The sequence below is a fragment of the Taudactylus pleione genome, unplaced genomic scaffold, assembly GCF_031769625.1.
Source record: "Taudactylus pleione unplaced genomic scaffold, aTauple2 ptg000512l, whole genome shotgun sequence".
In the NCBI taxonomy this organism is placed as follows: Eukaryota; Metazoa; Chordata; class Amphibia; order Anura; family Myobatrachidae; genus Taudactylus; species Taudactylus pleione.
In genome coordinates this window covers 2,288,356-2,313,390 of record NW_028284914.1, presented here as the reverse complement: position 1 = coordinate 2,313,390, position 25,035 = coordinate 2,288,356, and the positions used below count along the sequence as shown (strand labels likewise).

Here is a 25,035-nt window from a genome sequence, read left to right as displayed (position 1 = left end):
ATCTGTAGGCAGTGCTGCGCATGCGCTGGTTTTACAGATGTAACAGTGCATGCGCAGCACTGTTTCCAGATGCGATAAGGTAGTGTAGGCAGGAAAAGTATCTATTTCCCGAAAAGCTGTCATCGCAAAAATGACAGCTTTTCGGAATAGATACTTATGGAGAGGTGGAATGATGAATTCCACCTATAATTAGCTAGAACTCCATGAGTGTTCTAAAGCTAATTATCTCCAGAGAATTTTTAGGTTTAATGAATAGGCCCCTTGGTCTGCAAAAATGTTTAAGTAGGTGGTATGTTACAAAGTAACATCCGCATGAATGCAGGACCCAAGGTTTCCCAGCAGAACATTGCACAGAGCATTACACTGCCTCCGCCAACTTGCCTTTTTCCCATAGTAAACAACTCGCACGCACCCGACAGGCCACATGATGTGAAAGAAAGAACCTGACTCACCAGACCTCCTTCCTTTGCTCCATGGTCCAGTTCTGACGCCATGGTGCCATTGTAGGCGGTGGGCACTCTGACCATACGTTGCAAAGTATGATGCACTGTGTGTTCTGACACCTTTCTATCACAGAAAGAGGGGAGGGGGCTTGGACACACCCTTACTGTAAACATAATAAAAGGTGCTAACATGTAGAGACTTGTAGTACACTGCAGGGGACGGAGATTGCAGGACAGTGATGGTCATAATGATCCTGATCACCTCTATAATTAACATGGAGTATAACTGAGGTTCATTCTGTCATAGCCAGCATTCACTTTGTCAGCAATTTGTGTTACAGTAGCTCTTCTGTTGGGAAGGCGCAGACGGGCTAGCCTTCGCTTCTCACCGTCATCTATATGCTAGTTCACCGAAGCACTGCATACCGGGAACCCCCCGCCAGACCCGCCGTTCTGGAGATGCTCTGACCCGGTCCCCTAGCCATCACAATTTAGACCTTGTCAAAATCGATCAGTTTCACTCCTGTAACACCACTGTCCCGGACTCCATGTATACCATGGATACAGTATTCTGCACATAATCACATGAATGATGGAAAACTATATATATTGAGGGCTTTTTTTCTGGAAATATAGGTTCAGGGACTGTGGGTGGAGCTGTAGGAAAAAACACACACATCCCAACTGTTCCGCATTCAGCGGGACAGTATCGCTGTCCCACCCGTGGACCGCAGTGTCCCGTGGTGGTGGTGGTGGGGGGGGGGGGAGAGTTGTGGGGAGCATGTTCTGCATAGCAGAGCAGCGGATGAGCAGAGAAAGAATAGACGCCGAGCGCATACGATCCACTGTGCCGCGAGGAATCCCGTGGGCAGCCCAGCATCTCGGAGATGCTGGGCACGCCCTTTAAAGATGTAAAAGGGGGTGTGCCACTAGACCACGGCCCTTTTTCGGGAGCGTGAAGTCCCGACCTCGGAGACTCAAATGTTGGGAGATATAAGTGTGTGTGTAATATATACACACACAATTTAGAAAGGAAGGCACTCATGAGGGTCTTTAAAGTAAAACTTATGGAAAATACATTTTGGCCCAGGACATGACGTCATAGTTAATGAGAGGTTCCTGCTCAAAAAGAGCCCTGTGTATACATTGGCGTGACACTCGATACGGGGAGCAGGGGCAAATGCAGGATTTTTACTGGGGGGTTTCCACACACACACACGTGTGTATGTATGTGCATGTGTGTGTGTGTGTGTGTGTGTGTGTGTATATATATATATATATATATATATAGAAAATGATGTCACATACCTTACACACACACATACATTACACCTTACAGCAGCTGCGGGTTGTAGACCTGATGACTGAGGATGGGACACGGCAGACTGGCACCATGTTGTTAGGCCCCTCCCCCTATTGGCAAAATGCGATTTGTGGGTAAATCGGGACGAGGTGGAGCCAAATGATGCGATTCTATTGGACTAAGACAAGAAGATGGCGCCTGCTTTCCAGTCTGTGAGGGGGGGTTATGGGTATTCAGACCCATCCCCCCTGTGTGCGCTAGTGGGGAGGGCTGCTGTGTGCACGCCGACAAAAAGGGAGTGTGGCCTAGCAGGAAGGGGCCGTGGCTTTGTGGCCCATAGCCCAGTGGTTATAACTTGGTGGGGCGCTGGAGGTGCAGACTGCCCCCGGTGGTGCAGTGCCAGCTCCCTCACTGTGTCAGGAGCCGATGTGCTGCACTTAATGCTACAGTGCAGCACCCGCCTCCTGTCACTGAGAGGGAGTTTGCGCCTTGGTCTCACCCCTCGGCAGATGACAGCCCGCACCCCCTTGTGACGCCACTGTGTGTGTATGTATATATATATATATATATATATATATATATATATATATAGTAAAGCAGATAAGTGTCACTCTCCGGACTTGGCAAAAAAACATCAGTCTCGTCACTCAAATCAACGTTTCGAGTTTAATCAAAACTGGTCGTCAGGACATATATAAAACCTCTTGCAGAGTTTGGCACTCATGCTGATAGGTGCCCTCCTCACATGTAATACAGGACAAAAAAGAGAATTCAACGATGCTCGATTCAGACCCGCTCGCTAGATGCGTATGCAAATTCGGCAAGGCAAGCGAATGCACGGCAAGGCATAAGCACCATTTTCATGCCGACTAAGTGGCGGCGTGTCGACCATTTTTGTTGACTATTTGTGTAGTCATGTCACCCACTTGAGTGCCGAAATGTGTCGACCAATTCTTGTCGACTATTTGAGTGCCGGCGAGTTGTGTTGACATGTGTCGACAATTTGCATGTCGTCCATTTTCATGTTGACTAATTGAGTGCCGACCCGTGTCGTCCATTTGCATGTCGACAATATGAGTGTTGACATGCGTTGACCGTTTGCATGCCGACTGAGTGTTGACCTAATGATCCTGTCGACCTTGTTACCAGTTGAGCCTTTAGTGTTGACCTTCATACCTGTCGACCTTGTTACCAGTTGACCCTTAGTGTGCCGACCTTCTGACCGTCGACCTATTGCATGTTGACCTTCAGTCCCTGTCGACCTTGTCACCAGTCGACCTTTAGACCCTGTCGACCTTCAGTCCCTGTCTATCTTCCATTGTCTACCTAAAGACTGTCTAGCTAGACAATGTAGACCTAAAGACCGGATACCAGTATTTTGACACTTGTTCTCTCCTTTTATCGTATAGGTAGTTCCCATCTCCCATCCTTTGTACTTCAGTGGGAAAAAGACCTAGGTCCACCTCCTGATATTCCTATGTCTATCTCAAAAACATCCATTTGAACCCTGGTTAAGGAGAATGCCTATAAGATAATTTACAGATGGTACTTGGTCCCCACTAGATTACACAAAATGTTTCCTTCTGTCCCCCCTCAGTGCGGGAGAGGTTGTGGCGCTGTAGGCTCTTTTATTCACATATGGTGGACATGCCCCAAAATAGCAAATCCCCAATCATATACCAGTAAAGTAAAGTGATCAATGTTCCTATACTGTAGTTAAAGATGGTCTTTTCTCTTGGGTCTTCCAATTACTGCACTAGGGGCCTGATTCAGGTGTTTTCGGGGATTTTACCTCAAATATTGAATGATAAATGGGTCGAGTGAGATATCTCTGTTAACTGATCATCTTGGTGAAACCATGCTGCCCTGCAGGGGGGGGGCAGATATAAAATGTGCAGAGAGATTTAGATTTGGGAGGAGTGTTTCCAAACTGACATCTAAATTGTAGTGTAATAATAAAACTATGCAGTATTTGTGGGCTACATGTAAAAGCAGCCAGTATTTACCCTACATGTAAAAAAATGTATGTATGTACACCCCTTGTATTGCAACATGGTTTGTTCAGGTTCACAGTTGAGAGAGATATTTCAATCTATTCCCAACTCTGAATCAGGGCCTAGATACGATGACCAATAAGCCATACATGCCTACCCTCCCGGTTTTCGCGGGAGGCTCCCGATTTTTCGGGTAACCCCCCGCACCCCCGGAAGGGTAGGCATTTCTCCCGCATTCTGCCCACTTCCTAGTGAAGTGGGCAGAATTAGGAGAATACCCGCGGCAATCGCGGGTCTCCGTGAAGGGGGCGGGGCTTAAGCTGTGATTCTGCATGAATCACAACATTTGGCCCCGCCCCTATGTAAATTGTGCCCAATCACGGCAATTTTACCATGAGGGGGCGGGGCTTAATGACGCGAATAATCAAGCCCCGCCCCCCTGCTGCTACTCTTACCCGGGCTTCTCCCGGGAAGAGAATATTAAAGGTAGGCAATCCTGCAATAAGCTGGTGGTTCAGATATTGACTGCAGCCAGATGCCTAATTGCATTACATTGGAAGCGTTTGGAGGCCCCTTCTCTTCGCCTCGTTATTGGTAAAGTTTGGTACCTGGTGAGTATGGAGATCATCGCGTATCTTAATAATAGATCATTTAGAATCTTGCAGATTTGGGATCCGCGGTGCCGCTTTCAAAATCCCTCACATAGTCCTTACTCACCGGGTGGTCTTTCAGCCCTTCTGTTCTGACCGCTTTGTTTTTCTTTCTCTTTTTTTGTGCGTATGCGTACCCTTGTAATTCTATATTAGTGCCATATACTATTTTTCCATTTTTTTTTTTTTAAGACACTATAGGGCCTATTCATCAAATTATAAATGGCCCTGTAACCATGTGGAAACGCTAGTTTCCGCATATTTTAGTTACCGGGCCATTCATCATCAGGGGTCCGATGGGGCAGACTTGGTATAAAGCGAAGGGGTCTAGTTACTAAGCAGTGTTAGGAGACAGAGTGAAAAGTGATAAGAAAGTGATAAGGTGCCAGCCAATCAGCTCTCAACTGTCATCTCACAGGCTGTGTTTGAAAAATGACAGTTGGGAGCTGATTGGCTGGCACCTTATCACTTTCTTATCACTTTTCACTCTGTCTCCTAACACTGCTTAGTATATAGACCCCAAACTCTGAAAACTCCTTCCCTCCCCCCCCCCCCCCCCCCCACCCTGGGGTGCCTCGGCAATGCACTCCCCCAAAAACAAGCAACTTGCAAAAATAACAAGCCCAATTCTGCTTGTTATAAGCGGACTTGGGACCTATGGACAGCATTTCTCAGAGTGAGAGTTTAAATACAGAAAGTAAATAGTCCCGGCGGCTGGTTGCTAAGCAACAGCCGAGCCAGCGGATGGCTACACGGTCGAACGAGCGCTGTAACCACCGCACGGCCCTGGTCTCCCTCCGCGGGTTCTATATGCTACAGGGACACCAAGATGGAAATCCAGGGGCCGGCGGGGCAGCAGCAGCAAGATGGCGGCCCCGGGCTCCCCGCTCAGCGTGAGGAGGGATCGGAGGACGAGGACAGCGCCGGGCCGGGCACAGATGGCACCGGGGGGAACGTGCGCCCCATCTACATGGTGGTCAACCTGGGGGGCTCCACGGTCGCCACCGACAGCCCCCCCGGCGGCCCGGAACCCCCCCGGCCCAACGCCACCCCCGACCTGGGCTACCTGACCGTGCGGCTGGAGAACGGCGTGCTGACCCTGGGGGCCAGGGAGGTCCCGGTGGGCGAGGACAGCGCGGAGAGCAGGCCTCATCCCCGGCCTGGCAGTCACAGCGCCCCCGCCACCCCGCAGCAGGCCTGGGCCTCCGACCTGTCCCCCCAGGGCGACCCCAGCAGCAGCTGCACCGCCGCCCACAGCTTCTCCGAGGGCCTGGACGACGTGGACATGGTGCTGAGGGACCAAGAGGACGGGCAGGTGTCCGGCTTCCTGGTGGGGGACATTGGGGAGCTGCAGGTGAACCTGGGGGAGGCCCTGGACCTGGCCAGGAAAGGGGTGCTGCTGGTCTTCCGCTGCCCCGAGCCCGGCTGCGCCAAGGCCTTCGACCGCAAGCAGCAGCTGAAGGTCCACCTGCTGAGCCACACCGAGGACCAGCGCCCCTTCAAGTGCCACCTGGACGACTGCGGCTGGTCCTTCACCACCCTCTACAAGCTGAAGCGCCACCTGCAGTCCCACGACAAGCAGCGCCCCTTCCCCTGCGAGGCCCCGGGTTGCGGCAAGAGCTTCACCACCGTCTACAATCTCAAGGCCCACCTGAAGGCCCACGAGCAGGAGAACCAGTTCCGCTGCGAAGCCTGCGGCGAGTCATTCCCCACCGCCACCAAGCTGGGCGCCCATAGGCGGACGCACTTTGAACCCGAGAGACCCTACAAATGCGAGTTCCATGGTACGTGTCCGGGCCGTGGAGGGCTTTTTGCCTAGTGGCCTGTTGGGTTTGGTGCCTGGCATGGGCGAGAGAGGATTTTTATGGTGAATAGAGGTTTCCTGATTGTTCGTGATGAAAGTATTACAATTCCCAGTAGAAAATGGCTTGAAATCTGAGTGCAACATGCACGTCATCAGGAATAAGGATCATTATTCCCTACAGAGGTGTACACTTTGAGTTCACGCAAATACACCCAAGCGAGAGATGTCTCCTGTGGTATTGCGAGTGATATTCATCCTAAAGGCATTGGCTGCTCCATGGCTAACCCTTTTCTTGTATAAGTTACAGAGGGCCTGATTCATTACGGATCGCAACTGCGAATGCAATAGCGATTACGCACGCAGTTCAATTGCTATACCATGCTAATTCATTGCGATCGCATTGCTGCCACAGCACTACATAAGGATGCCTACTTTACCTTACGCACATCTGTAATGTTTAGTAAGACTGCGAAAACAGTACAGTGAATTACCGTCGCAGCCTCACGCACACTTGCACAAGCTCTGACCTTACTCAGAAATTGCTAACTTCATCGCACGCTATGAGGCCTTAGGCTGCGTATGGCATTGCAGTCGATAATTTATGCATGCCCCTGCAACAGCATTGAAATGCACTGGCATGCCTGCGTTTCCCTGACCCCCCCCCCCCCCCCCCTCGTCACCACTCACAAATGGTACTTCCTGTTAATCACTCTGCGATGGCTCTGTGTAGCCACTGCGATGCATGCTTAGTACGAAACTGCGTTCCTTACTGATTCAGGCCCATGATCTTGTATAATGTATTGCTTCAGATTTGAAACTCTGTGCTCCATGCATTTCCCGCACACAGGTCATTTGTGTAATCGCATTAATCTGTTTATATTGTGGAAGGATGTCTTTGCAATGAACCTCAGCTCTAAAACGCTGACTGAGAAATCTAATGGTCACTGTCTAGTTTTTTGGCTTGTGACTTATGAACGTTTTTGTTTCCTGTAGGTTGCGACAAGACTTTTATTACAGTGACTGCGTTGTTCTCTCATCACAGAGCGCACGTACGAGATCAAGAACAATTTGTCTGCTCTTTCCCTGGATGTGACAAGCAATACGATAAGGCCTGTAGGCTGAAAATACACCTGCGCAGTCACACAGGTCTGTCTCTCTGTCTCTCTCTGTCTCTCTCTGTCTCTCTCTGTCTCTCTCTGTCTCTCTCTGTCTCTCTCTGTCTCTCTCTGTCTCTCTCTGTCTCTCTCTGTCTCTCTCTGTCTCTCTCTGTCTCTCTCTGTCTCTCTCTGTCTCTCTCTGTCTCTCTCTGTCTCTCTCTCTGTGTGTCTCTCTCTCTGTCTCCCTCCAGTCAGTTTGTTAGCTCATTTAATAAGCGCACAAACTAGGAGTTGATACCAACGTACGGTTTGGTGTCGGTGTGTTTATCCGTTCACAGTTCCGTGCACCATAACAGCCTGACCAAAAAAAAAAAAATCAACTTTCACTTTTGTGGATTACTTACCTTACACGTAACTGCACTACCTTACCTGGATGAGATTTCTGCAACCGAAACCACTTGTCACACTGGGTTGCTCTTGAGCAGCTATAAATAAAAATAAAGCCTATTATAGTGCATACACATGGGACGATCGTCAACGATAAAGATAATGTTGAACGATCTCCCGGGTGTGCTGTCAGATCGATCTCTATCATCCAGCACACCACCAGCGACCTGCGATCAACGATCGCGGGTCCCTATAGTAACCTGGTGGGTATCAACCAGGTTGGCTTGCATGCACGGTAGATGGATGATATCTTTATCGTCCATACTTGCCCGCGCGTCGCAGGTCGTTGGAGGCACCGAAAAATGCACGATATGAACGATATCGTGCATTTTAATCGTACCGTGTGTGCGCACCTTTTAGTTTGATGTTTATTTATCTTTCATACTATAAGAAGTCCGTCTGATTGGCTTGAAGTCTTCTAGGTAACATGTTTTTTTTAAATGCTACAGATTGATGGATCAATGCACATGGTATTATTGCAGCAGAACTAACTGGCTTGCATTGTGTTATCATTTGTGCTTCTGCTCAGAATATTCCTACAGATACACTGAATACATAGGAGAGCTGGTTTTAATACTGTAATCCATTTGTGTGTGTCTTAGGCGAAAGACCTTTTATTTGTGACTTTGAAAGCTGTGGTTCATCCTTCACAAGCATGTCCAAGCTATTAAGGCATAAAAGGTATTTATCTTTCATATAGAGCCACTATTTATTATACTACTGGATTCTTTGCCCATGTTAATCATGGTACGGAGTACTGATACAAATGACGTTAATTCTTAGCTGTAGTTACGTGGAAGGGATCTATTGTGACTCTTACACCCCAGAGTTTGCTACCTATACACAGTAGACGCAGCCGTTCTGTGAGCTGAACCAACAGTTACAAGAAAAAGACTGATTATAGTCTTCATTCTAGTACCCTGCACATGTTAAAAACCATGCAGTTCCTCTTCCCTGCCTTGGGGAGGCACTCTGATCTGGTGCTTCTAGCACACACTGGTCTGTATATCAGACGTTTGTTGCATCAGCTGTGTGTGCTAGAAGCACCAGAGCAGAGCGACACAACAGACCGGAAAGAGGAACTGCAGGAATTGTGACAGGTGCAGGGTGCTAGAATGAACACCATGATTATTTCGTTGGGAACCATTGATCTATTTGAGGCATGAGGTTCATGGTGCCTCAGTAACGTCACTAGTTCCTGATGAATTAAGAAGCCACGTAAAATGGCTGCCTCCGCTGCATGTACAGATGTGTCCCCATACGCCTCAAATAGCACAGTTTGGCGCGCAATAGACTTTGCAATTTGGCTGCGGCAAACTTCTCGCCAGAAACCCGTTCTTAGTATATGCGCGTCTTATTTGCATCACTAATGCGACAAGTACAATGCAAGGGTACCCTGACTACGGACGCTGGGATTTCATGTACTTCTGTGGTAATCTGGGTAAAAGGAGAGAGGTCTGATAGTGTTCACTCTAGTTCCGGCGCGAGGCAGGGCGCTGGAGCCAGAGAGGGCACGTTCGCGCGCGACCGAGAAGGGGGCATGGTCATCAAAAAGGGGGCGTGTCTATAAGACGCGTCCCCTCTTCGTCACTTTTGGGGGCGTGCCCGGCACTTAAGGACACGGCGGGCAGTCCCCAAGCCCTGCAGACAGGGAGAATAGATGCCGGGCGCATGCACCCGGCGTCTATTCTCCGGCGGGCAGGGCAGGGAGCCGCGCCCCGCTAAAACAGCCTAGCGGGAACGCTATCTGATATGAGCGACCGCGCTTTACCTTGTGCCGTGCATTGTTATATTTAATGTGCGATTTTAGTACTTTTGTAGCCTAGAATTGGTATAATCTAGTATAAGATGCAAATTTCAGGGACATACAAATCCCTACCTGCGGCCGGGTGTCTTAAGTCATGCCAAACGTCTTGCGCCATATGCTGCAAATACGCTAGGTGAATGAGGACACCTCTGTATGAGACCTGCCTAATGCTTTGCTGTGTAGCAGGACGAGGTGCAATAATCTGGTGTCGAATGGTGCAAAGATCCTACTTTACATTTATATTCCAAATATACATATTGTATAGATGTGAGAATTATGGCTGAACGTTAGGAAAGCAACTTGATTGGATTTGCAGACCTCTGTGATGACACAAGTGACCCAGTACTAACTCTTCCCACCTAACGGTTGTACTGCCTCCCTATACATCGATGACCAGCCCCCCCTGGTACAGTTACCACAGAATTGTGCTGTAATGGTTACGAATGCTGACTAGGTGACCTGGGAAAATCTTGTTATTCCAATGCAGTTTAGAAGATTGGATTACGTTTCTGCTTGTTACGAGTTACAGTACCTTTCTGCACAATGACTGCACCAGTTTTAATGTCTCTCAATGTATGTTGCTGATTTTTGTTTTTCGGCTCAAGGAAACACGAGGATGACCGGCGTTATCCGTGCCCGGTGGACGGCTGCGGGAAATCTTTTACAAGAGCTGAGCACTTAAAGGGTCACAGAATTACACACCTGGGTACTAAACCCTTTGAGTGCCCTGTGGAGGGTAAGCCTCATTATGTACTATAATAATCCTAGTGTATGCTGCCGCTGTGCTTTGTGATTACTGGAGACTTTCCTGATCCGTGTGACTGAGAATTATCTATGCGTCAGTGTTCACTGTAGGTCTGGCGCAAGGTAGGGCGCCGGACCATAGAGAGAGCACACTTGCATGTGCCTGAAAAGGGGAAGGGGCATGGCTGTGAGAAAAGGTGGTGTGTATTTAAGACCCCCCCCCCCCCTCTTCATTACTCTTGGGGGCGTGCACCGCAATATTTCACACCCGTGTGTGGGGACAGGACCCAGCATGTGTTAAATCATGCCAGACGCGGCGCCCAGCTAAAACGGCCCAGCGGGAACGCTATGCATTGGTGTGAATCAGTTCTGGTAGTGTTTTATAGTCCCCGTATAGTACGGACTATATAAGAGTTGCTACAGTCATTGCCGTTCTCATGTCTGTATCTGATTTATAAGATAATAGTGAACATGACGCTCAAAAAAAGGCTATCTTGTATGACGCACCATAGTGTTGCCGCTAGGCTGTTTTAGCGGGGTGCTGCGCCCTGTCTGTTTTTTATTTTTTTTTTAAAGGGGAAAAAATGCGCTCTGCCCTTTTAACAGCGCCTCGCTAAAACAACCTGCCCTGTGGCTTCCCCACCCGCGGACCGCAGTGTCCAGAAAATTGCGTTGACCGATATCTGACGGGTAAATAGATGCCATGTGCACGGCATCTATTCCCCGTGAGGGGAGAGCTTGGGGGAAGCCCAGCACCTCCGTAAGTGCTGGGCACGCCCCCAAGTTTGGCAAATTGGAGGCGTGTCAATTCCCCCCCCCCCCCCCTCTTTTGCAGAAACCCCCCCCCCCCCCCCCCTGCCTACACTCTCAGCACCATGCTCTGCTGAACTAATACCGTTCTTCTACATCAGGTTGTGAAGCCAAGTTCTCTGCTCGGAGCAGTTTATACATCCACTCCAAAAAGCACCTCCAGGACGTGGACGCCTCAAAGAGCCGCTGTTCAGTGTCCAACTGCAGCAAGATCTTCACTTCCAAGCAGAGCCTGAAATCTCACATGGTGAAACAGCATGGCCGAGGTAAGGGCAAGATTAAATGGCTGCTCCCACCCAGGGGAGACTTGTAACATTACAGAAGGAAAACTGCTTCCTTAACTATCTGAATTCTGTTTTGAAGTTGAGAAACTTCTCTATGAAGATCCTTATATATCTGTTTCAGGTCGTATTATTTATGACTAGATTAGTAAGGGGATACCGGGGCACCTCAGTGTCTGCCTGCTGTTCTGTCCGGGCCCCAACCTCCGCTCTGCCCTGTCCCCTCTGCCAACTGCTGTCCTTCTCTGCCACTGTTCCTGGCGGCCCTGGTTCTCATCGTCCTCTCCCGCTAGGCTAGGGTCTGTTCCACGGCATCCACTGCGCATGCAAGTTAGACAGGAGACCTTAGAGAATTATTATAGATGTGTATGATTTGAACCAGGGTTATTGTTTGAGAATTACTTTCCTCATGGGAAGAATCATTATTATTATTATTATTATTATATAGGATTTATGCTGAAGACACATCTATTTCTCAACCTATTTTATTATTTAACTGTGGGGGCATACTGCTAAATTAATATAGAACCCACACAGCAAGAGAACAGTGCCCCCCTAACTGCAGATAGTCATGAAGACAAGCAATGGTACCCGAGGAAAGTCCTGTAAGAGTTGAACAGATTACTGCTGAATTGCTTTGACCTTTGGATGTTCTCGCTTGAGTGAATCGGGACTCGCTCCTCAGAATTGTCACTGCATAGATCTTTAAGCTTATTAAGATTTGTAGCATCTTTTAAATTTAAAGATTTTAATTTATTTTCAGATCTAGAAGCCGCCAGCTCCCTGACACCCAGCAGTGAACTCACAAGCTCGGCCCAGAGTGACCTGAGTAATCTGGACCTTTCCTCTCTCTTCACCAACGTGTCCTCCAGTGGGTCTGGGATCTCGGCCGATCTGACCCTGGTTAACTCTGGAATACTGACCATCGACGTGTCTTCTGTGAGATCTACGCTAGGGGGCAACCTGACGACCAGCAGTAACTCTCTGGTTCATCCCGTAGACCCCTTGGTGTTGGTGTCAAACACCGAAAGCCATCACAGTTTGGAAAGCTCCCTATTGCTTGGAGCCGCAGCTTCCATCCTTCAGCAGGGCAACTTACAGCTGGATGATGTACAGACGGTAAACGCAGAGGCTCTGGGCTCCCTAGCTGCTCTGTCAATGAGAGGTTCCAACCAGGACCTGCACGCCCTTACATCCACTAACAACCTTACTATAGATTCCGCTGCTCTGACGCCATCTGTTAGCCTGGCCACAAGCGGCTCCATGCCCGAATTGCTGACGCAGGTCAAAGTGGAAGGAAGTCTGTTGCCAAGTCCAGAGGTCGTAGGTCAGCAAGAGGGGAGCAAAGTGGTAACGCAGTTTGTGTTCCCGAACCCCACAGGCGGCTACAGTTCTCAGAAAGAAATGGATTTTAGCTCTGTTGCCGGAAGCTCCATAGTGGTAAGTACTGCCTCTTACAGATATTTCCCTCTTCTGTATATGTCACATGAAGACTTCTTTCATTACCACGTCATCCAGGGAATCCTGTCCCGGCATCTGGTTTGCGGGAGGGAGGTGCTACTTGTGACCTTGCTTCTGAGTGAAACTGCAGCTTTGACTCCTACAGGCCCAGTTTTCAGTACAGAAACTTAGGGGCTGATGTGCAGTTCAATGTGCACATGTGTGCTTGTGCTGCATGTGTTCCGTATATGCCGGTATGTTTGATTTGCTAGCGCCGTCTACACTAGCAACTAAAAGAGCATAATGACGTGCTCATTCAGTTAGGGTGCCTCAGAAGGGTTGGCTGTTTCCAGACTTATCGATTGGACTAGGAATAGGGCTGGTGACGATGGGTATCAAACCAAGTGTACAGATAGGGGTGCTCTGGTACATGCCCGCATAAGGGCATATAGTCACAATTGGCTCCGTGCCCGCAATTGGTGAGCGATTATGGCCGATTTCCCTTCAATGCTGCCTCTGCCCCTTATTGTGTTGCCTGGAGATGGGACACACTTTAGGGGGAAGACTTGGGTAGATGTGAGGTGCGTCTCATCTTGTCTTTCAGAATGTAATGTACGAAGAGTAAATGACCAGATCCGCTGTAAGACTTGCATCTGGGAACGGCTTCTGCTCGCACCCAGGTGGATGCTGACTGATTATTTATCAGTGTCCTCTCCCTGTTGAGTCTAGGTTGATATCTTTGCCTAAATTACCTTCATCCTAGATCTACATCTGACCTTCCTACATCCACTTTGCCCTCTAAGCTGCACCAAACACGTTGTTTTCACTTCTTGCATCCAAAATGGGAACTAAACATAATGATAATCATTGGCAGATGCACTAAGTTATACCAAGTGTTATAGAAACACCCCATACATTACGCACATCCATACCTCCGCAGATTAGTATCGAAGACAGCGGTAATAAATAGTCTATCCATGAATGTCAGCTGGGGCCTGGCACTATACTGGCACATTATTAACTGCATTTTAGTGTGTAGAAGTGGGCAGCGTGCTTTGCATATGTTGGCACTATATATTTTTCTGTTGAATTACTCAACATTTGACAAGCATCTGTCTTCAGAACTGTTCTTGAATAATTTGTGTAACTAAGAATTTGTGGGTATGGTGGTGTTGGCATTATAGCCGGTGTTTTCCTGTTTATAGGAGAGTGGGGGCTCGGCGAGGACTGACTACAGAGCCATTCAGCTGGCCAAGAGTAAGAAGAAAGGAGGGAGCAGCACAGGTGAGCAGCGGTGATGCTGGTACCGGGGTACAGCTGCTTATTCTGCCATGTGGTTCTGTCTCTGTAATTGCTATGGGCAACTTCTCCACCTGTCCTCCTGTAGCAGGTTTTCATACATCTCTATAATCACTGTGCGGTCTGTAAGGGTTTTCTATTCATGACCTCTAAACTGTGTATATATAAACAGTTGCCTGTCCTGAAGCTCCTACTAATCTGTTGGGGGTTGACAGCGACCATATTAAGTCATAAGTCTATTGCCAATAGCCTCCACTTTGTCATGTAATATTTCGGGGCCACAATTGTGTCTCCTTTTATTTTATTGCGTCCATGTTGTGGTGGTTTTTTTTTTTTTTTTTTGTCTGTAAAATTATTTTTTTTTTTATTAGGTTCTTCACCTCCACAGAAAAAAAGTAAAGGTACAAAACCAAACTCTGTGGTGTCCCCCACTGGTAACCGGTTTGGCGGAGGCAGCAGCAGCGTGGTCATGCCAAATGGTGGCCTGACGTTACGGGACCCAGCCACAGGGGCGCAGTATGTACAGATTCAGCTGCTGCAGGTAGGTGCTCACATCCTCCTCTGAGTGCTGCCTGTAATCGGTGGAAGCCGTCAGTCTCTGAGCTGCCAGAAGTCTCAGCGGTGCCTGCGTTCTTTGTGAAGGGAGAGGCCGCTGTCTCATGACTCGCAGACTTGCTGCTTCCACAGGGCAGGTGACGGGTGCACTGCAATCTGTATTACTCGGTGACGGAGTGCGGTATGACTCCCATGAGGTTATAGCAGGTCTGTGCTGTCCCCAACTTCTAACATATCTCTACTTGTCACTAGGACGATCCACCGGGAGATGGTGACCTGCCTTTCCAGCTGAACGCCCAGTCGCCGGCAGCTCACACTCCGCTTACTGTGGACTTGCCTGTACATATCCTACAGGTATGGTGTAGTAATTTTTGGTATATGTAAATGTTTGTATAGGTTTTGCTAACCAATATATATGTAACATCATTTCTCCCACATTGGGCCTGGTCAGTGCTGGAAAGTGGAAGTCCTAAGCATTCATAGGGGGGTATGCAATTATCATTGCTGCCCGGCCCCAACCGTTTCTCCAGCACCTCAACGCCACCAACATTGCAGATATTTCCTCACTCCCCATACAGGTGCACAGGAAGTCTGGTGTTGGGGTACCTTGATTATCGGTGATGTGATAATTAAATGCCCCAAAACCATAGTCTGTATTTAAATGTTCTATTCGTGTGTGTGTGTGTGTGTGTGTGTGTGTGTGTGTGTGTGTGGCCAGAATGTGAATACTTGAATTTCCGCAGGACCCGAGGCAGCAGGGATATCGGAGGAAACGGGTACGCCAGTTGAAACGCCCATTTCACCGACGGCGCGTCTACCAGACTTGCGCCTGCGTCTCTTGCCCTTGATCCGTACACGGGCAACTTGTGATTGTGACGGCAGGCCATCAAGTCCAGCTCCGGCAGCCCCCATCTGTCCATGAGTAGTTGAAATACTTCTGGGTGAAACGACCATTCCCCGGGATGCACGTCGCGACGGCTGAGGAAGTCCGCCTCCCAATTGACGACTCCGGGAATGAAGACCGCCGAGATTGCTGAAATGTGGCACTCCGCCCAAGCAAGGATGCGAGACACCTCCGACATCACAGCCCAACTGCGCGTTCCTCCCTGGTGGTTGATGTACGCCACCGTGGTGGCGTTGTCGGATTGAACTTGAAGAGCGGCGCTGGACGACTGCAGGACCCTGTACACGGCCCTCAGTTCCAGAATGTTGATGGGGAGAAGTGCTTCCTTCGCAGCCCAACGTCCCTGAAGTGACAATGAGCCTGTCACTGCCCCCCAACCCCGGAGACTGGCATCTGTTGTGAGCAGGACCCAGTCCGGGATCCAAAAGGGGCGCCCCTCGACTAGATGAGCCGTCTGAAGCCACCAAGCTTAGGACTGCCAAACCTCCGGGGACACCACCAGCATCTGAGACCGGATCCAGTGAGGTAACCCGTTCCATTCCGATAGAATCAACCCCTGCAGGGGCCTGGAATGGAACTGGGCAAATTCCACCATGTTGAATGCCGACACCATGGACCCCAGAACTCTCATTTCTAAATGGACCGACAGTCGGCAACTGCTCAGGCAACTGTGTGTCCCCAGCTGTAGGGAGGAGACCTTTTCCGGAGTCAGGAAGATCCTTTGCTGACGAGAATCCAGCAGGGCTCCCAAATGAACCATCTGCTGTGATGGAATCAGGGAGGACTTTCTCCAATTTATCAACCACCCGTGCGCTTGCAGACAAGCGATCGTCAGGTGGAGATGTTGAAGCAGTACCTCCGGAGAGCTTGCCAGCAAAAGGAGGTCATCTAGATATATGCAGCAGCCGTACATTCTGGCTCCGAAGATGGGTGGTCATGATCGCCATCACTTTTGTGAATACCCTTGGTGCTGTGGAGAGGCCAAAGGGTAGCGCCCGAAACTGGCAGTGATGTTATAGGGTAGCGAACCTCAGATACCGCGGGTGCGAAGGTGCTATCGGAACATGGAGGTAGGTGTCCTGGATATCCAGGGAGACCATGTAATCCCCAGGTTCCATCGCCAGAATGATGGAACGTAGCGTTTCCATCCTGAATTTGGGAACTCTGAGGAATTTGTTCAGAGACTTCAAATTGAGGATAGGGCGATGAGAACCATTGGGTTTCTGCACCAGAAACAGAGCAGAGTAGTACCCCATCCCTCGTTGTGACTGAGGACTGTGAAGGATGGCCCGCACCGCCCTAACCAATGCCGGCACATTAATGGAGGACTTGGTCTCCACTTCCTGGGCCATGGCATCCGAGTCAGAGTCCTCATGTACTTCTCCGTCATCTGAAGCCACGTCCGTGTCCGTTAACTGCGCAGCCAGTGAAGCCGTAACGGGGCGCTTGGATGCCTTCGGGGGCATGTCACTTTGTAACATCGACTGCAAAGCCGAAGACGAGGCCGCCAGACTCTGAACAGAGCTGGAGAGTACATCCACCCAGGGTGGAGGAACCGCCTGAGGATACCCCTGAAGGGGCATCACGGACTGCTGCGTCACTGGGGGTGACTGCACATACACAGGCAACCCCGTATAAGGACCCACAGTCTGAGACCCGGGGGGAGACTGCAATAACTGCAGAATACCCGGGGGATGGTCGGCTGGGGCAACGCTCTAGCAGGGACTGCAGTCGGGACCGCTAAACGGTCTGCAATTGACGCCAGCACCTGTGAAAATATCGCCCAAGGAGGATCCTGTGATGTAGGGGGTTTAGAGGGGCCAGGCACTAGCTGGCACCTCCCGCACAGACCATCCTGTGATAAATCCTCCCTATCAACCCCTGCAGAACAGCGTCTGCAGGGAAACTACACAGGAGCCACAGACTGCTCAATCTCCTCATCAGACATGACACAAAAATGTTCAATAAATATGTATCACAAAGAAGAGGTGAGGCGTATAACACCTGCGCACTCACAAGCATGCAACACAAACAGCCCACAATATGATACTGTGTAGCACACCACTGTATGTGATTGACCTCACAAATACTTGTTTTATATAAGTGAGGTTCACAGAAAACACCCCTCCCCCACACACCTGCCGAGCCGCAGGAGAAGTAAAGGGATAGGTATAAGCTGACAGTAAGTAGAAATTAGCAGACAGGCAGCACTAGCAATAGTCACATACCATGCAGGAAGTTATACTCACTGCACCTTTCGCTACAGTCAACCTCCCAGATTCAGTGTCTGGGAGGGCTATAGCGCTGTGTACACTGTCCTTTTGCAGAGAGGTATGCAGGGGGACCGGTCCACGCACCGCCTGGGAGATCTGCGTTGCTGCCAGAGAAGATGGCCGCAGGAGGAGCAGCTGAGCGACGCCGGCACGCAGGAGAGAAGGCGTGCTGAGCTGAGGGGAGGAGCCGCTAAACCAGGGAAGGCTGCCTCCCCTGGCTAGTGATTAACCCCAGGGATGCTGGTTCCTTTCCAGCCATTACTCCCTGGTGGTCCAGCGGTCACGCCGGGTAAACCTGAAGAGGGGGAGCCCACCGCCGCTACTAGCGCCGCCAGTCTGTCCCCGGAGTCCGGCGGTGAGAGACTGCCTTTTCCTCACGGGCAATGCATAGCGCTGCCCGCGGCTTACCTGTCCCCGTTGAATCTGGCAGCAGTCTGTGGGAGGTCCCGGAGCCCTGCTAGTACTGACTCCGGGGTCCTGCTGCGATCCCCAGATCAGTACTGGCGTCGCAGCGCCAGCGGGGTTGTTGGAGCGGCAGCGTGGAGGTCAAGATTGACAGTCTGATGCTCTGAAGTAAAAATAAATAAAATCTTCTTTTGAAAAATAAAAATAAGCTTAGGGGCTGCATATGCAGCCCCTCTGCGCAGGGTGACCCGACTTCGGCCGGGCACCAACTAAAACCTGAGGTGCCTGTGGCTCGGGGACGGGGTATAGAGGAGGATGGACCCAAGTGCATCCTGGGAGCAGCAAAAGCTTTAACTGCGTGGTGCCCGTGGATCCAGATCCAGCTATACCCCAAGGTCAACCCTGTGGGACCCCCTATGGACCCTGAAGTAGAAATGTATTTTGTAACAGGCTGCTGTATTTTCCCAGTTATTTGCTTTGATGGGTAGTTATTGGTAGAACAGTGCCACTTAGTGGTCAAACTGTAAAGTACAGGTAGTGGATGAATAAATGTAAACGTCAGTATAAAGTCACTGATCTGTCATGTGTAGCCTGTCTTCCAGTGTCAGGAAGGGATGGCTTATTATTCTTTAACATATTTGATTGGTGGCTGCATGGTTAGTGCTGGAAATGCAGTTTCATTGTAGAATACACCATAAATGCTGACACAGGGTTCAGATCTGGTCATGAAAAGGCCTTAACATAGTCATGTAGCATCCTGCTAGGCTGTTTTTAGCGGGGCGCCGCTCCCTGCACTATTTCAAAAGGGCAGAATGTGCCCTGCCCCCCTTGGCGGTGCCCCGCTAAAACAGCCTGCCGGGTGCCGTAACCACTTGCGGGTCGCAGCGTCCCATGTGTGGGGGGAAAATTGCAGTATAGCGATTACCGCAGGTAAATAGATGCCGGGAGCGGGAGAGCTTGGGGCAGCCTGGCACGCCCCCCAAAAGGTGAAAAGGTGAGCATCTTAAAGACTTGCCCCCTTTATCGGGCACGCATGCGTCAGTGCTCTTCCTCTAGACCCAGAATGAAAGATTGTTCCTCTGACCATACCGCCGCTGCGTACATTGCCAGGTGTGACGAGCGGTTTGTACACTGTGACCAGACTGATATCCGGCCCTGTGGCATTCCGGTCTGGTGTTATTGATGAAACTGATTGCCTGTGTCATGGGCTGAAACTTGCAGTTCTTACCTATGTGCACTTTGAATAAATACAGGTTGCCATTCTGGAACGTGCATCTGTTCCTCAGGTAGTGCGAGTGGTTCTTTCTCTAGAAACCTACTTGACAAATCATGATCACATGGGACAGGTTTGAAGTGGGGTCTGAGTGCCATTAACAAATCGAGCATCTCTAAAGTGGAGAAACCTTGTTCTGTCCGAAACCTCATAGTAGTTTGCTATTGTTGTAGCTTTTTAGGAAATGTAACTATATAAAACACTCTTAAAATATATATAATTTTTCTCCTCTAGGATCCTCCTGCCTCAACAGAAGATGATGCTGCTTCAGATAATTCTCAGTTTACAGGAAGTACAATAAACCTGCAGGACCTGGAATAAGTTGGACATGTGAACAGGAAAACATGGACAGGTGCCATTGTTTCCAGCGTCGTCTTTTCCGTTCAAGCGAGCCACGTGGGTGTCCTTGAGCAGCTGCTTCTCCATCTGTGGATTGTTCCTGAACGTGGCGTTTCATTTTGCACTATTATTTTATGCTTTTCATCTCTTACCAGGCGTATTTTCTACATAAACCTCTTCACGGAGTGATGGAAAGCTGGTCTTTACTCTTCTGTCTCTTTCCTGCTCTTCCCTAAATCCCATGGAGGGTTTGGAAATTCAGTATAACATGTCCTGCTCCTGCTTTACCGGTGGGGAAGCAGTGGGAATAGTCCGGACTACTTGCTGAGTTAGTGTTTGGAACCAGTATTCTGATGTCTGGTGATGATGCCCGTTTCCCATTAGCAGCTCTCCAGGTGCCTCATTGCACTCAGTATTTGTCATGTGTATCCACAAACGTCAGCAAGATACTGCGCACCTACCTCCCGCACACGCAGTGGTCAGCGAGGGGTCTGACACCTTGCACTGGACAGATTAGTCCTTTTCTAATAACCGATCCAGCATCAGCTGTGATGTAAATGTATCATTGCTGATATTTATTGCCGTATTTTGCAGAAATTTTTCCTTTTTGCTGTTTTTTTTTTTTTTTGTACAAAGGTGTACAAATATTTATATATTCTCTGTAGTCCTAATATTTTTTTTATTGTATAATCGTCCACACCACTGTAATTCTTTTTTTTACTGGTGCATTCTGGTGAATGGAAAAAGTATTAAAAAATAAATTTAAAAAATTTAAAACTTGTGTGGGGTCCAGGACTGAAGGATTCTAACGGGCTATATTTACTAAAGTGAGTTTTTAGAAGTGGAGATGTTGCTCATAGCAACCAATCAGATTCTACTTAACATGTATCTAGCATCTTCTAGGAGATAATAGCTAAAATCTGGTTGCTATGGGTAACATCTCCACTTCTAAAAACCTGCTCTTTAGTAAATAGAACTCCAATTATCCACCTTCCCATATCCAGTACCCCCATGGCCCGCCAGCAGTGAAGACCAGCTGTTTGGAGGCCTGAACTCATACATAAGTAGCCTATTCATTTATATTTTTTATAGGGAGCGGTAAGGGGGGTTAGGCACCACTAAGGGAGGGTTGGGGGGGGCTGGAATGGCATTTCAATCCCCTTTCCTGGTCATATTTTGTGGGTGTCTTTAATAATGAACAAGTGCTTTATACTACTATGCTGGGTCAGTAATTATCCCACCTGTGTCCAAAGACAGAAATCCATCCATGACCTGTTGGAAAAATTTGCTATTTCTTTGTTATCTCTCTTTCTACGCAGTCCATAGGGTCCACGGGGTGATCTTGGGGTATAGGTGATGCCGAGTCATCCTGGCAGTAAATTTTTCTCTCAGTATGCACTTGGGTCTCCCTCCATTCCCCGCCCCCGGGCCAGAGGCACCTCAGTTTATCGTAGCAAGCCGGAGGAGGATAAGAGAGAAGAAAGTCTGGAACACTCAAGAATCACATTCTCACACAGAAGGACACGGAAAACCGGTGACCAGAGCGAAGCCCATCTGAAGCACAGGTGCGTCAGGGTGAGTGTCCTATGGACTTCGTAGAAAAAGAGATAACAAAGGTAACTTCTTACCAGATCTCATTTTCTACTTCAGGGTCCACAGGGTGACCTTAGGGATGTCCCAAAGCAGTACCTTCAAGGGTGGGGACGCTCCCGTGCAGAAAGGAGAATCCGCCGCCCAAAGGAAGCATCCTTAGAGGCAAAGGTATCAAATGCATAATATCTCAAAAGTCTGGACAGAAAACCATGTGGCCGCCTTACAAAGCTGAACAGCCGAGGCGCCACGGCGAGCTGCCCACGAAGGACCCACAGACAGAGTAGAATGAGCAGTAACAGAGGACGGCACTGGAAGACCCTCATGAGTGTAAGCCTCAGAGATCGCCATGCGAAGCCATTGAGCCAAAGTTTGTTTATTGACTGGCCAACCCTTGTGGAAACCATAGAGTACAAACAAGGAGTCTGACTTCCGAAGGGACTTGGTACGGGCCACATAAATCCTGAAGCCACGTACCACATCCAATGAGGCCTCACCTGCCGAGGTCTGGGGAATTAAAGGCCGGCACAATAATTTCCTCATTAATGTGGAAACTAGAGAACATCTTAGGAAGGAAACCAGGGCGAGTCCGAAGCACTACCCTGTCCTGGTGAAAAACCAGAAATTGGGAATGACAAGAGAGCGCCCAAATCTGACACCCTTCTGGCAGATGCAGTAGCCAGAAGAAAAACTGTCTTGGCAGTAAGCCATTTGAGATCCACCGAGTCCAGGGGTTCAAATGGAGGGCCCTAAGGACAACAGCCAAATCCCAAGGCGCCACAGGAGGGACAAAGGGAGACTGAATGCGAAGGACCCCTTGTAGGAAAGTGCGGATATCAGGAAGAGGAGTGATCCTTCGCTGTAACCACACTGAAAGGGCAGACACATGCACCTTCAGGGAAGCAAGGCGGAGGCCAAGGTCCAAAACTCTGGATATCCTAAACACTTGGGGGTCGTAACCTCTGGGACGACACCATTCAAAGTAGGTATGCCACACCCTGTGGTAAATCCTGAACGAGGCAGGTTTTCATGCTCTGAGCATGGTGTTCACAACAGAGCCAGAAAAACTCTTGGAGGGATGGTTCAAGAGCCACGACGTCAAAGACAGACGACCCAGGTCCGGGTAAAGGCAAGGACCTTGAGACAACAGGTCCGGACGTTGAGGCAACAGCAACGGAGTGTCGATAGACTCTGAAGATCTGAGTACCAGTGACGTCTGGGCCACGCTGGAGCCGCCAGGAGGACCGTGCCTCCTTGTTTAACTTCCGAAGTACTCGAGGAAGAAGGGAGATTGGAGGGAACAGGTACGCAACTGGAAGATCCACTTGACTGACAGAGTGTCTACCGCGAGAGCCTTGGCGTCTCGTCCTGGACCCGTACAGTGGCAGTTTTTGATTTTGTCGAGAGGCCATGAAATCCACGTCTGGAAGGCCCCACCTGTCTACTAGGAGCTGAAACACTTCGAGGTGAAGAAACCATTCCCCGGGATGCACGTTGTGACGGCTGAGGAAGTCCTCTTCCCAATTGAAAACTCCTGGATTGAACACGGCTGATATGGCTTGTAGATGGCTTTCTGCCCTTGTCAGGATGCATGACACCGGTCATTGCCGCCTGACTTCGAGTCCCTCCTTGATGGTTTATGTAAGCCACGGTCGTTGTGTTGTCTGACTGAACTTGCACTGGCTTTCCGTGAAGTATGGGTCTGGCTTGTTGTAGGGCCCTGAAGACTGCCCGAAGTTCCAATATGTTGATTGGAAGAGCAGACTCCTCTGCTGTTCACCGTCCCTGAAAGGAGTGTGGACCTGTCGCTGCGCCCCAACCCTGGAGACTGTCGTCAGAAGGACCTAGTCTGGAATCCAAAAGGGGCGCCCCCTGGTGAGGTGGCCAGCTGCAGCCACCAAGTCAGAGATAGACGCATCTCCGGAGAGAGAGTACCATCGTTTGTGTCCTTATGCGATGGTCCGTCCCACCTCCCAAAGAATCAATCTCTGCAGAGGCCGGGAAGGAAACTGGGCATATTCCACCATGTCGAACGTCGATACAATGGAGCCCAGTAACTGCATTACTGAGATTATGGACACTCGGCGTCTGTGGATGCATCTGCACACTCGCGTCTGCAAAATGGAGATTTTTTTCTGCGGTCAGAAAAATCCTATGCTGTTGTGAATCCAACAGAGCTCCCAGATGGAGCATCCTTTGAGATGGGATCAGGGAGGACTTCTTCCAATTGACCAACCACCTGTGCATCTGTAGCGCAGATATTGTCAGTTGTAGGTGGTGGTGAAGTACCTCTGGACCCCCTGCAGCCACAGATAGGCTGCCATTACCGCCATAATTTTTGTAAACACCTGAGGTGCAGTAGAGAGGCCAAACGGCAGAGCCCAAAACTGGAAAGGTTGTGACACAGCATACCTGAGAAACCTGCTGGTAGCCGAAGCTATCGGAATATGCAGGTATGCATTCTGTATATCCAGAGACACCATAAAATCCCAGGTTCCCTAGCTAGTGTAATTGAGCGTAGGGTTTCCATCCTGAACCGAGCTACCCTGAGGAATTTGTTCAGGGTCTTGAGATTGAGGATCGGTCGGTGGGATCCGTTCAGTTTTTGAACCAGAAACAGGCTGGAATAATAATTTCCTCTGGGATAACTGGACCGGTACAATTACCCCTACCTGAAGCAAGGACTGTACTGCCTCTTGAACAGCCAAGCCCTTGTACTTGTTTGATAGGAGGCCTGTGCAGAAGAACTGATGGGGAGGCTGTCTGCGGAAGGAGAGGGCGTACCCCCGAGAGACCACTTCTCTCACCCAGGTGTCTGTCATAGCCCGACACCAGCGCATTGGGTGAACTGTGGAAATCAGCCTGACCCCCCCCCCCCCCAAAAGATGCTGTGACATGGGGGTTTACTATGGGTACCCCCGAATAGCCCTGCTGAAGGTATTTGGGGTGTTGAAATGGTCTCAATAACTGTTATTTTGCGTCTTTGTATGGTGGTGAAGAATAGCATTTAGCAATTTTTTTTTTTTTTTAAATGAGTAGTCCTGGCAAATTTGGGGTACATGAAAATGGGTGCTAGCATATTTTAAAGTGGCTGAAAAACATAAAAAATCCACCTACCGCAACCACCTGCAATAAAAAAACAAACAAGAAAAACACCTGCCGTATACTTAGGGACCCCCCCAGAGTCTATTTCGCTAGTTTTAAACTTTGTCCCCCAACTTTGAAACGAAAGTATTTTTTGGGGTGTCCTGTGTAACTTTAAAAAAAAAAAAATTGACACAGTTTACCCTTGGGGGACAGTCCAAGGGGTGCTGGGTAGTTTTGGGAAGTTTGTACCCCAATTCTGCACTTTTATTCAACACCTATTCATAGGTGATACTTTTTCGCTGGGTTCTAACCATTGACTTTCCGCACCAGCAAAAAGTCAGAAGAATTGAATAAGGGGATAAGCTCAGATTGGCGAAAAGACGTAATCGGCATAAAAATATTGCCGATAACTGCTTTTCGCCGGCAATTGAATATGGCCCTTGGAGTCCGCATCTGCCCTCCAAGAGCGTAGCCACAGCGAATGGCGAGC

At 49.3% G+C, this 25,035-nt stretch overlaps 1 protein-coding gene across 1 annotated transcript; it reads left to right on the top strand.

The window, feature by feature from the left end:
• The first annotated feature begins 5,161 nt into the window (after positions 1-5,161).
• LOC148501602 (zinc finger protein ZXDC-like) lies at positions 5,162-20,645 on the top strand. Its single transcript, XM_088450231.1, has 10 exons — positions 5,162-6,174; positions 7,188-7,340; positions 8,341-8,419; positions 10,151-10,281; positions 11,201-11,365; positions 12,144-12,820; positions 14,026-14,104; positions 14,491-14,660; positions 14,927-15,028; positions 19,764-20,645. Exons 1-10 carry the CDS (start codon positions 5,220-5,222, stop codon positions 19,848-19,850), a joined length of 2,598 nt encoding a protein of 865 aa, XP_088306357.1. The 5' UTR covers positions 5,162-5,219; the 3' UTR covers positions 19,851-20,645.
• The last annotated feature ends 4,390 nt before the right edge of the window (positions 20,646-25,035 follow it).

Coding starts and splice junctions, on each gene's coding strand:
- LOC148501602 (XM_088450231.1), top strand. CDS start 5,220: ATGGAAATCCAGGGGCCGGCGGGGCAGCAGCAGCAAGATGGCGGCCCC. Junction 6,175..7,187: donor CTACAAATGCGAGTTCCATG/GTACGTGTCCGG, acceptor TGTTTCCTGTAG/GTTGCGACAAGACTTTTATT. Junction 14,661..14,926: donor TACAGATTCAGCTGCTGCAG/GTAGGTGCTCAC, acceptor ACTTGTCACTAG/GACGATCCACCGGGAGATGG.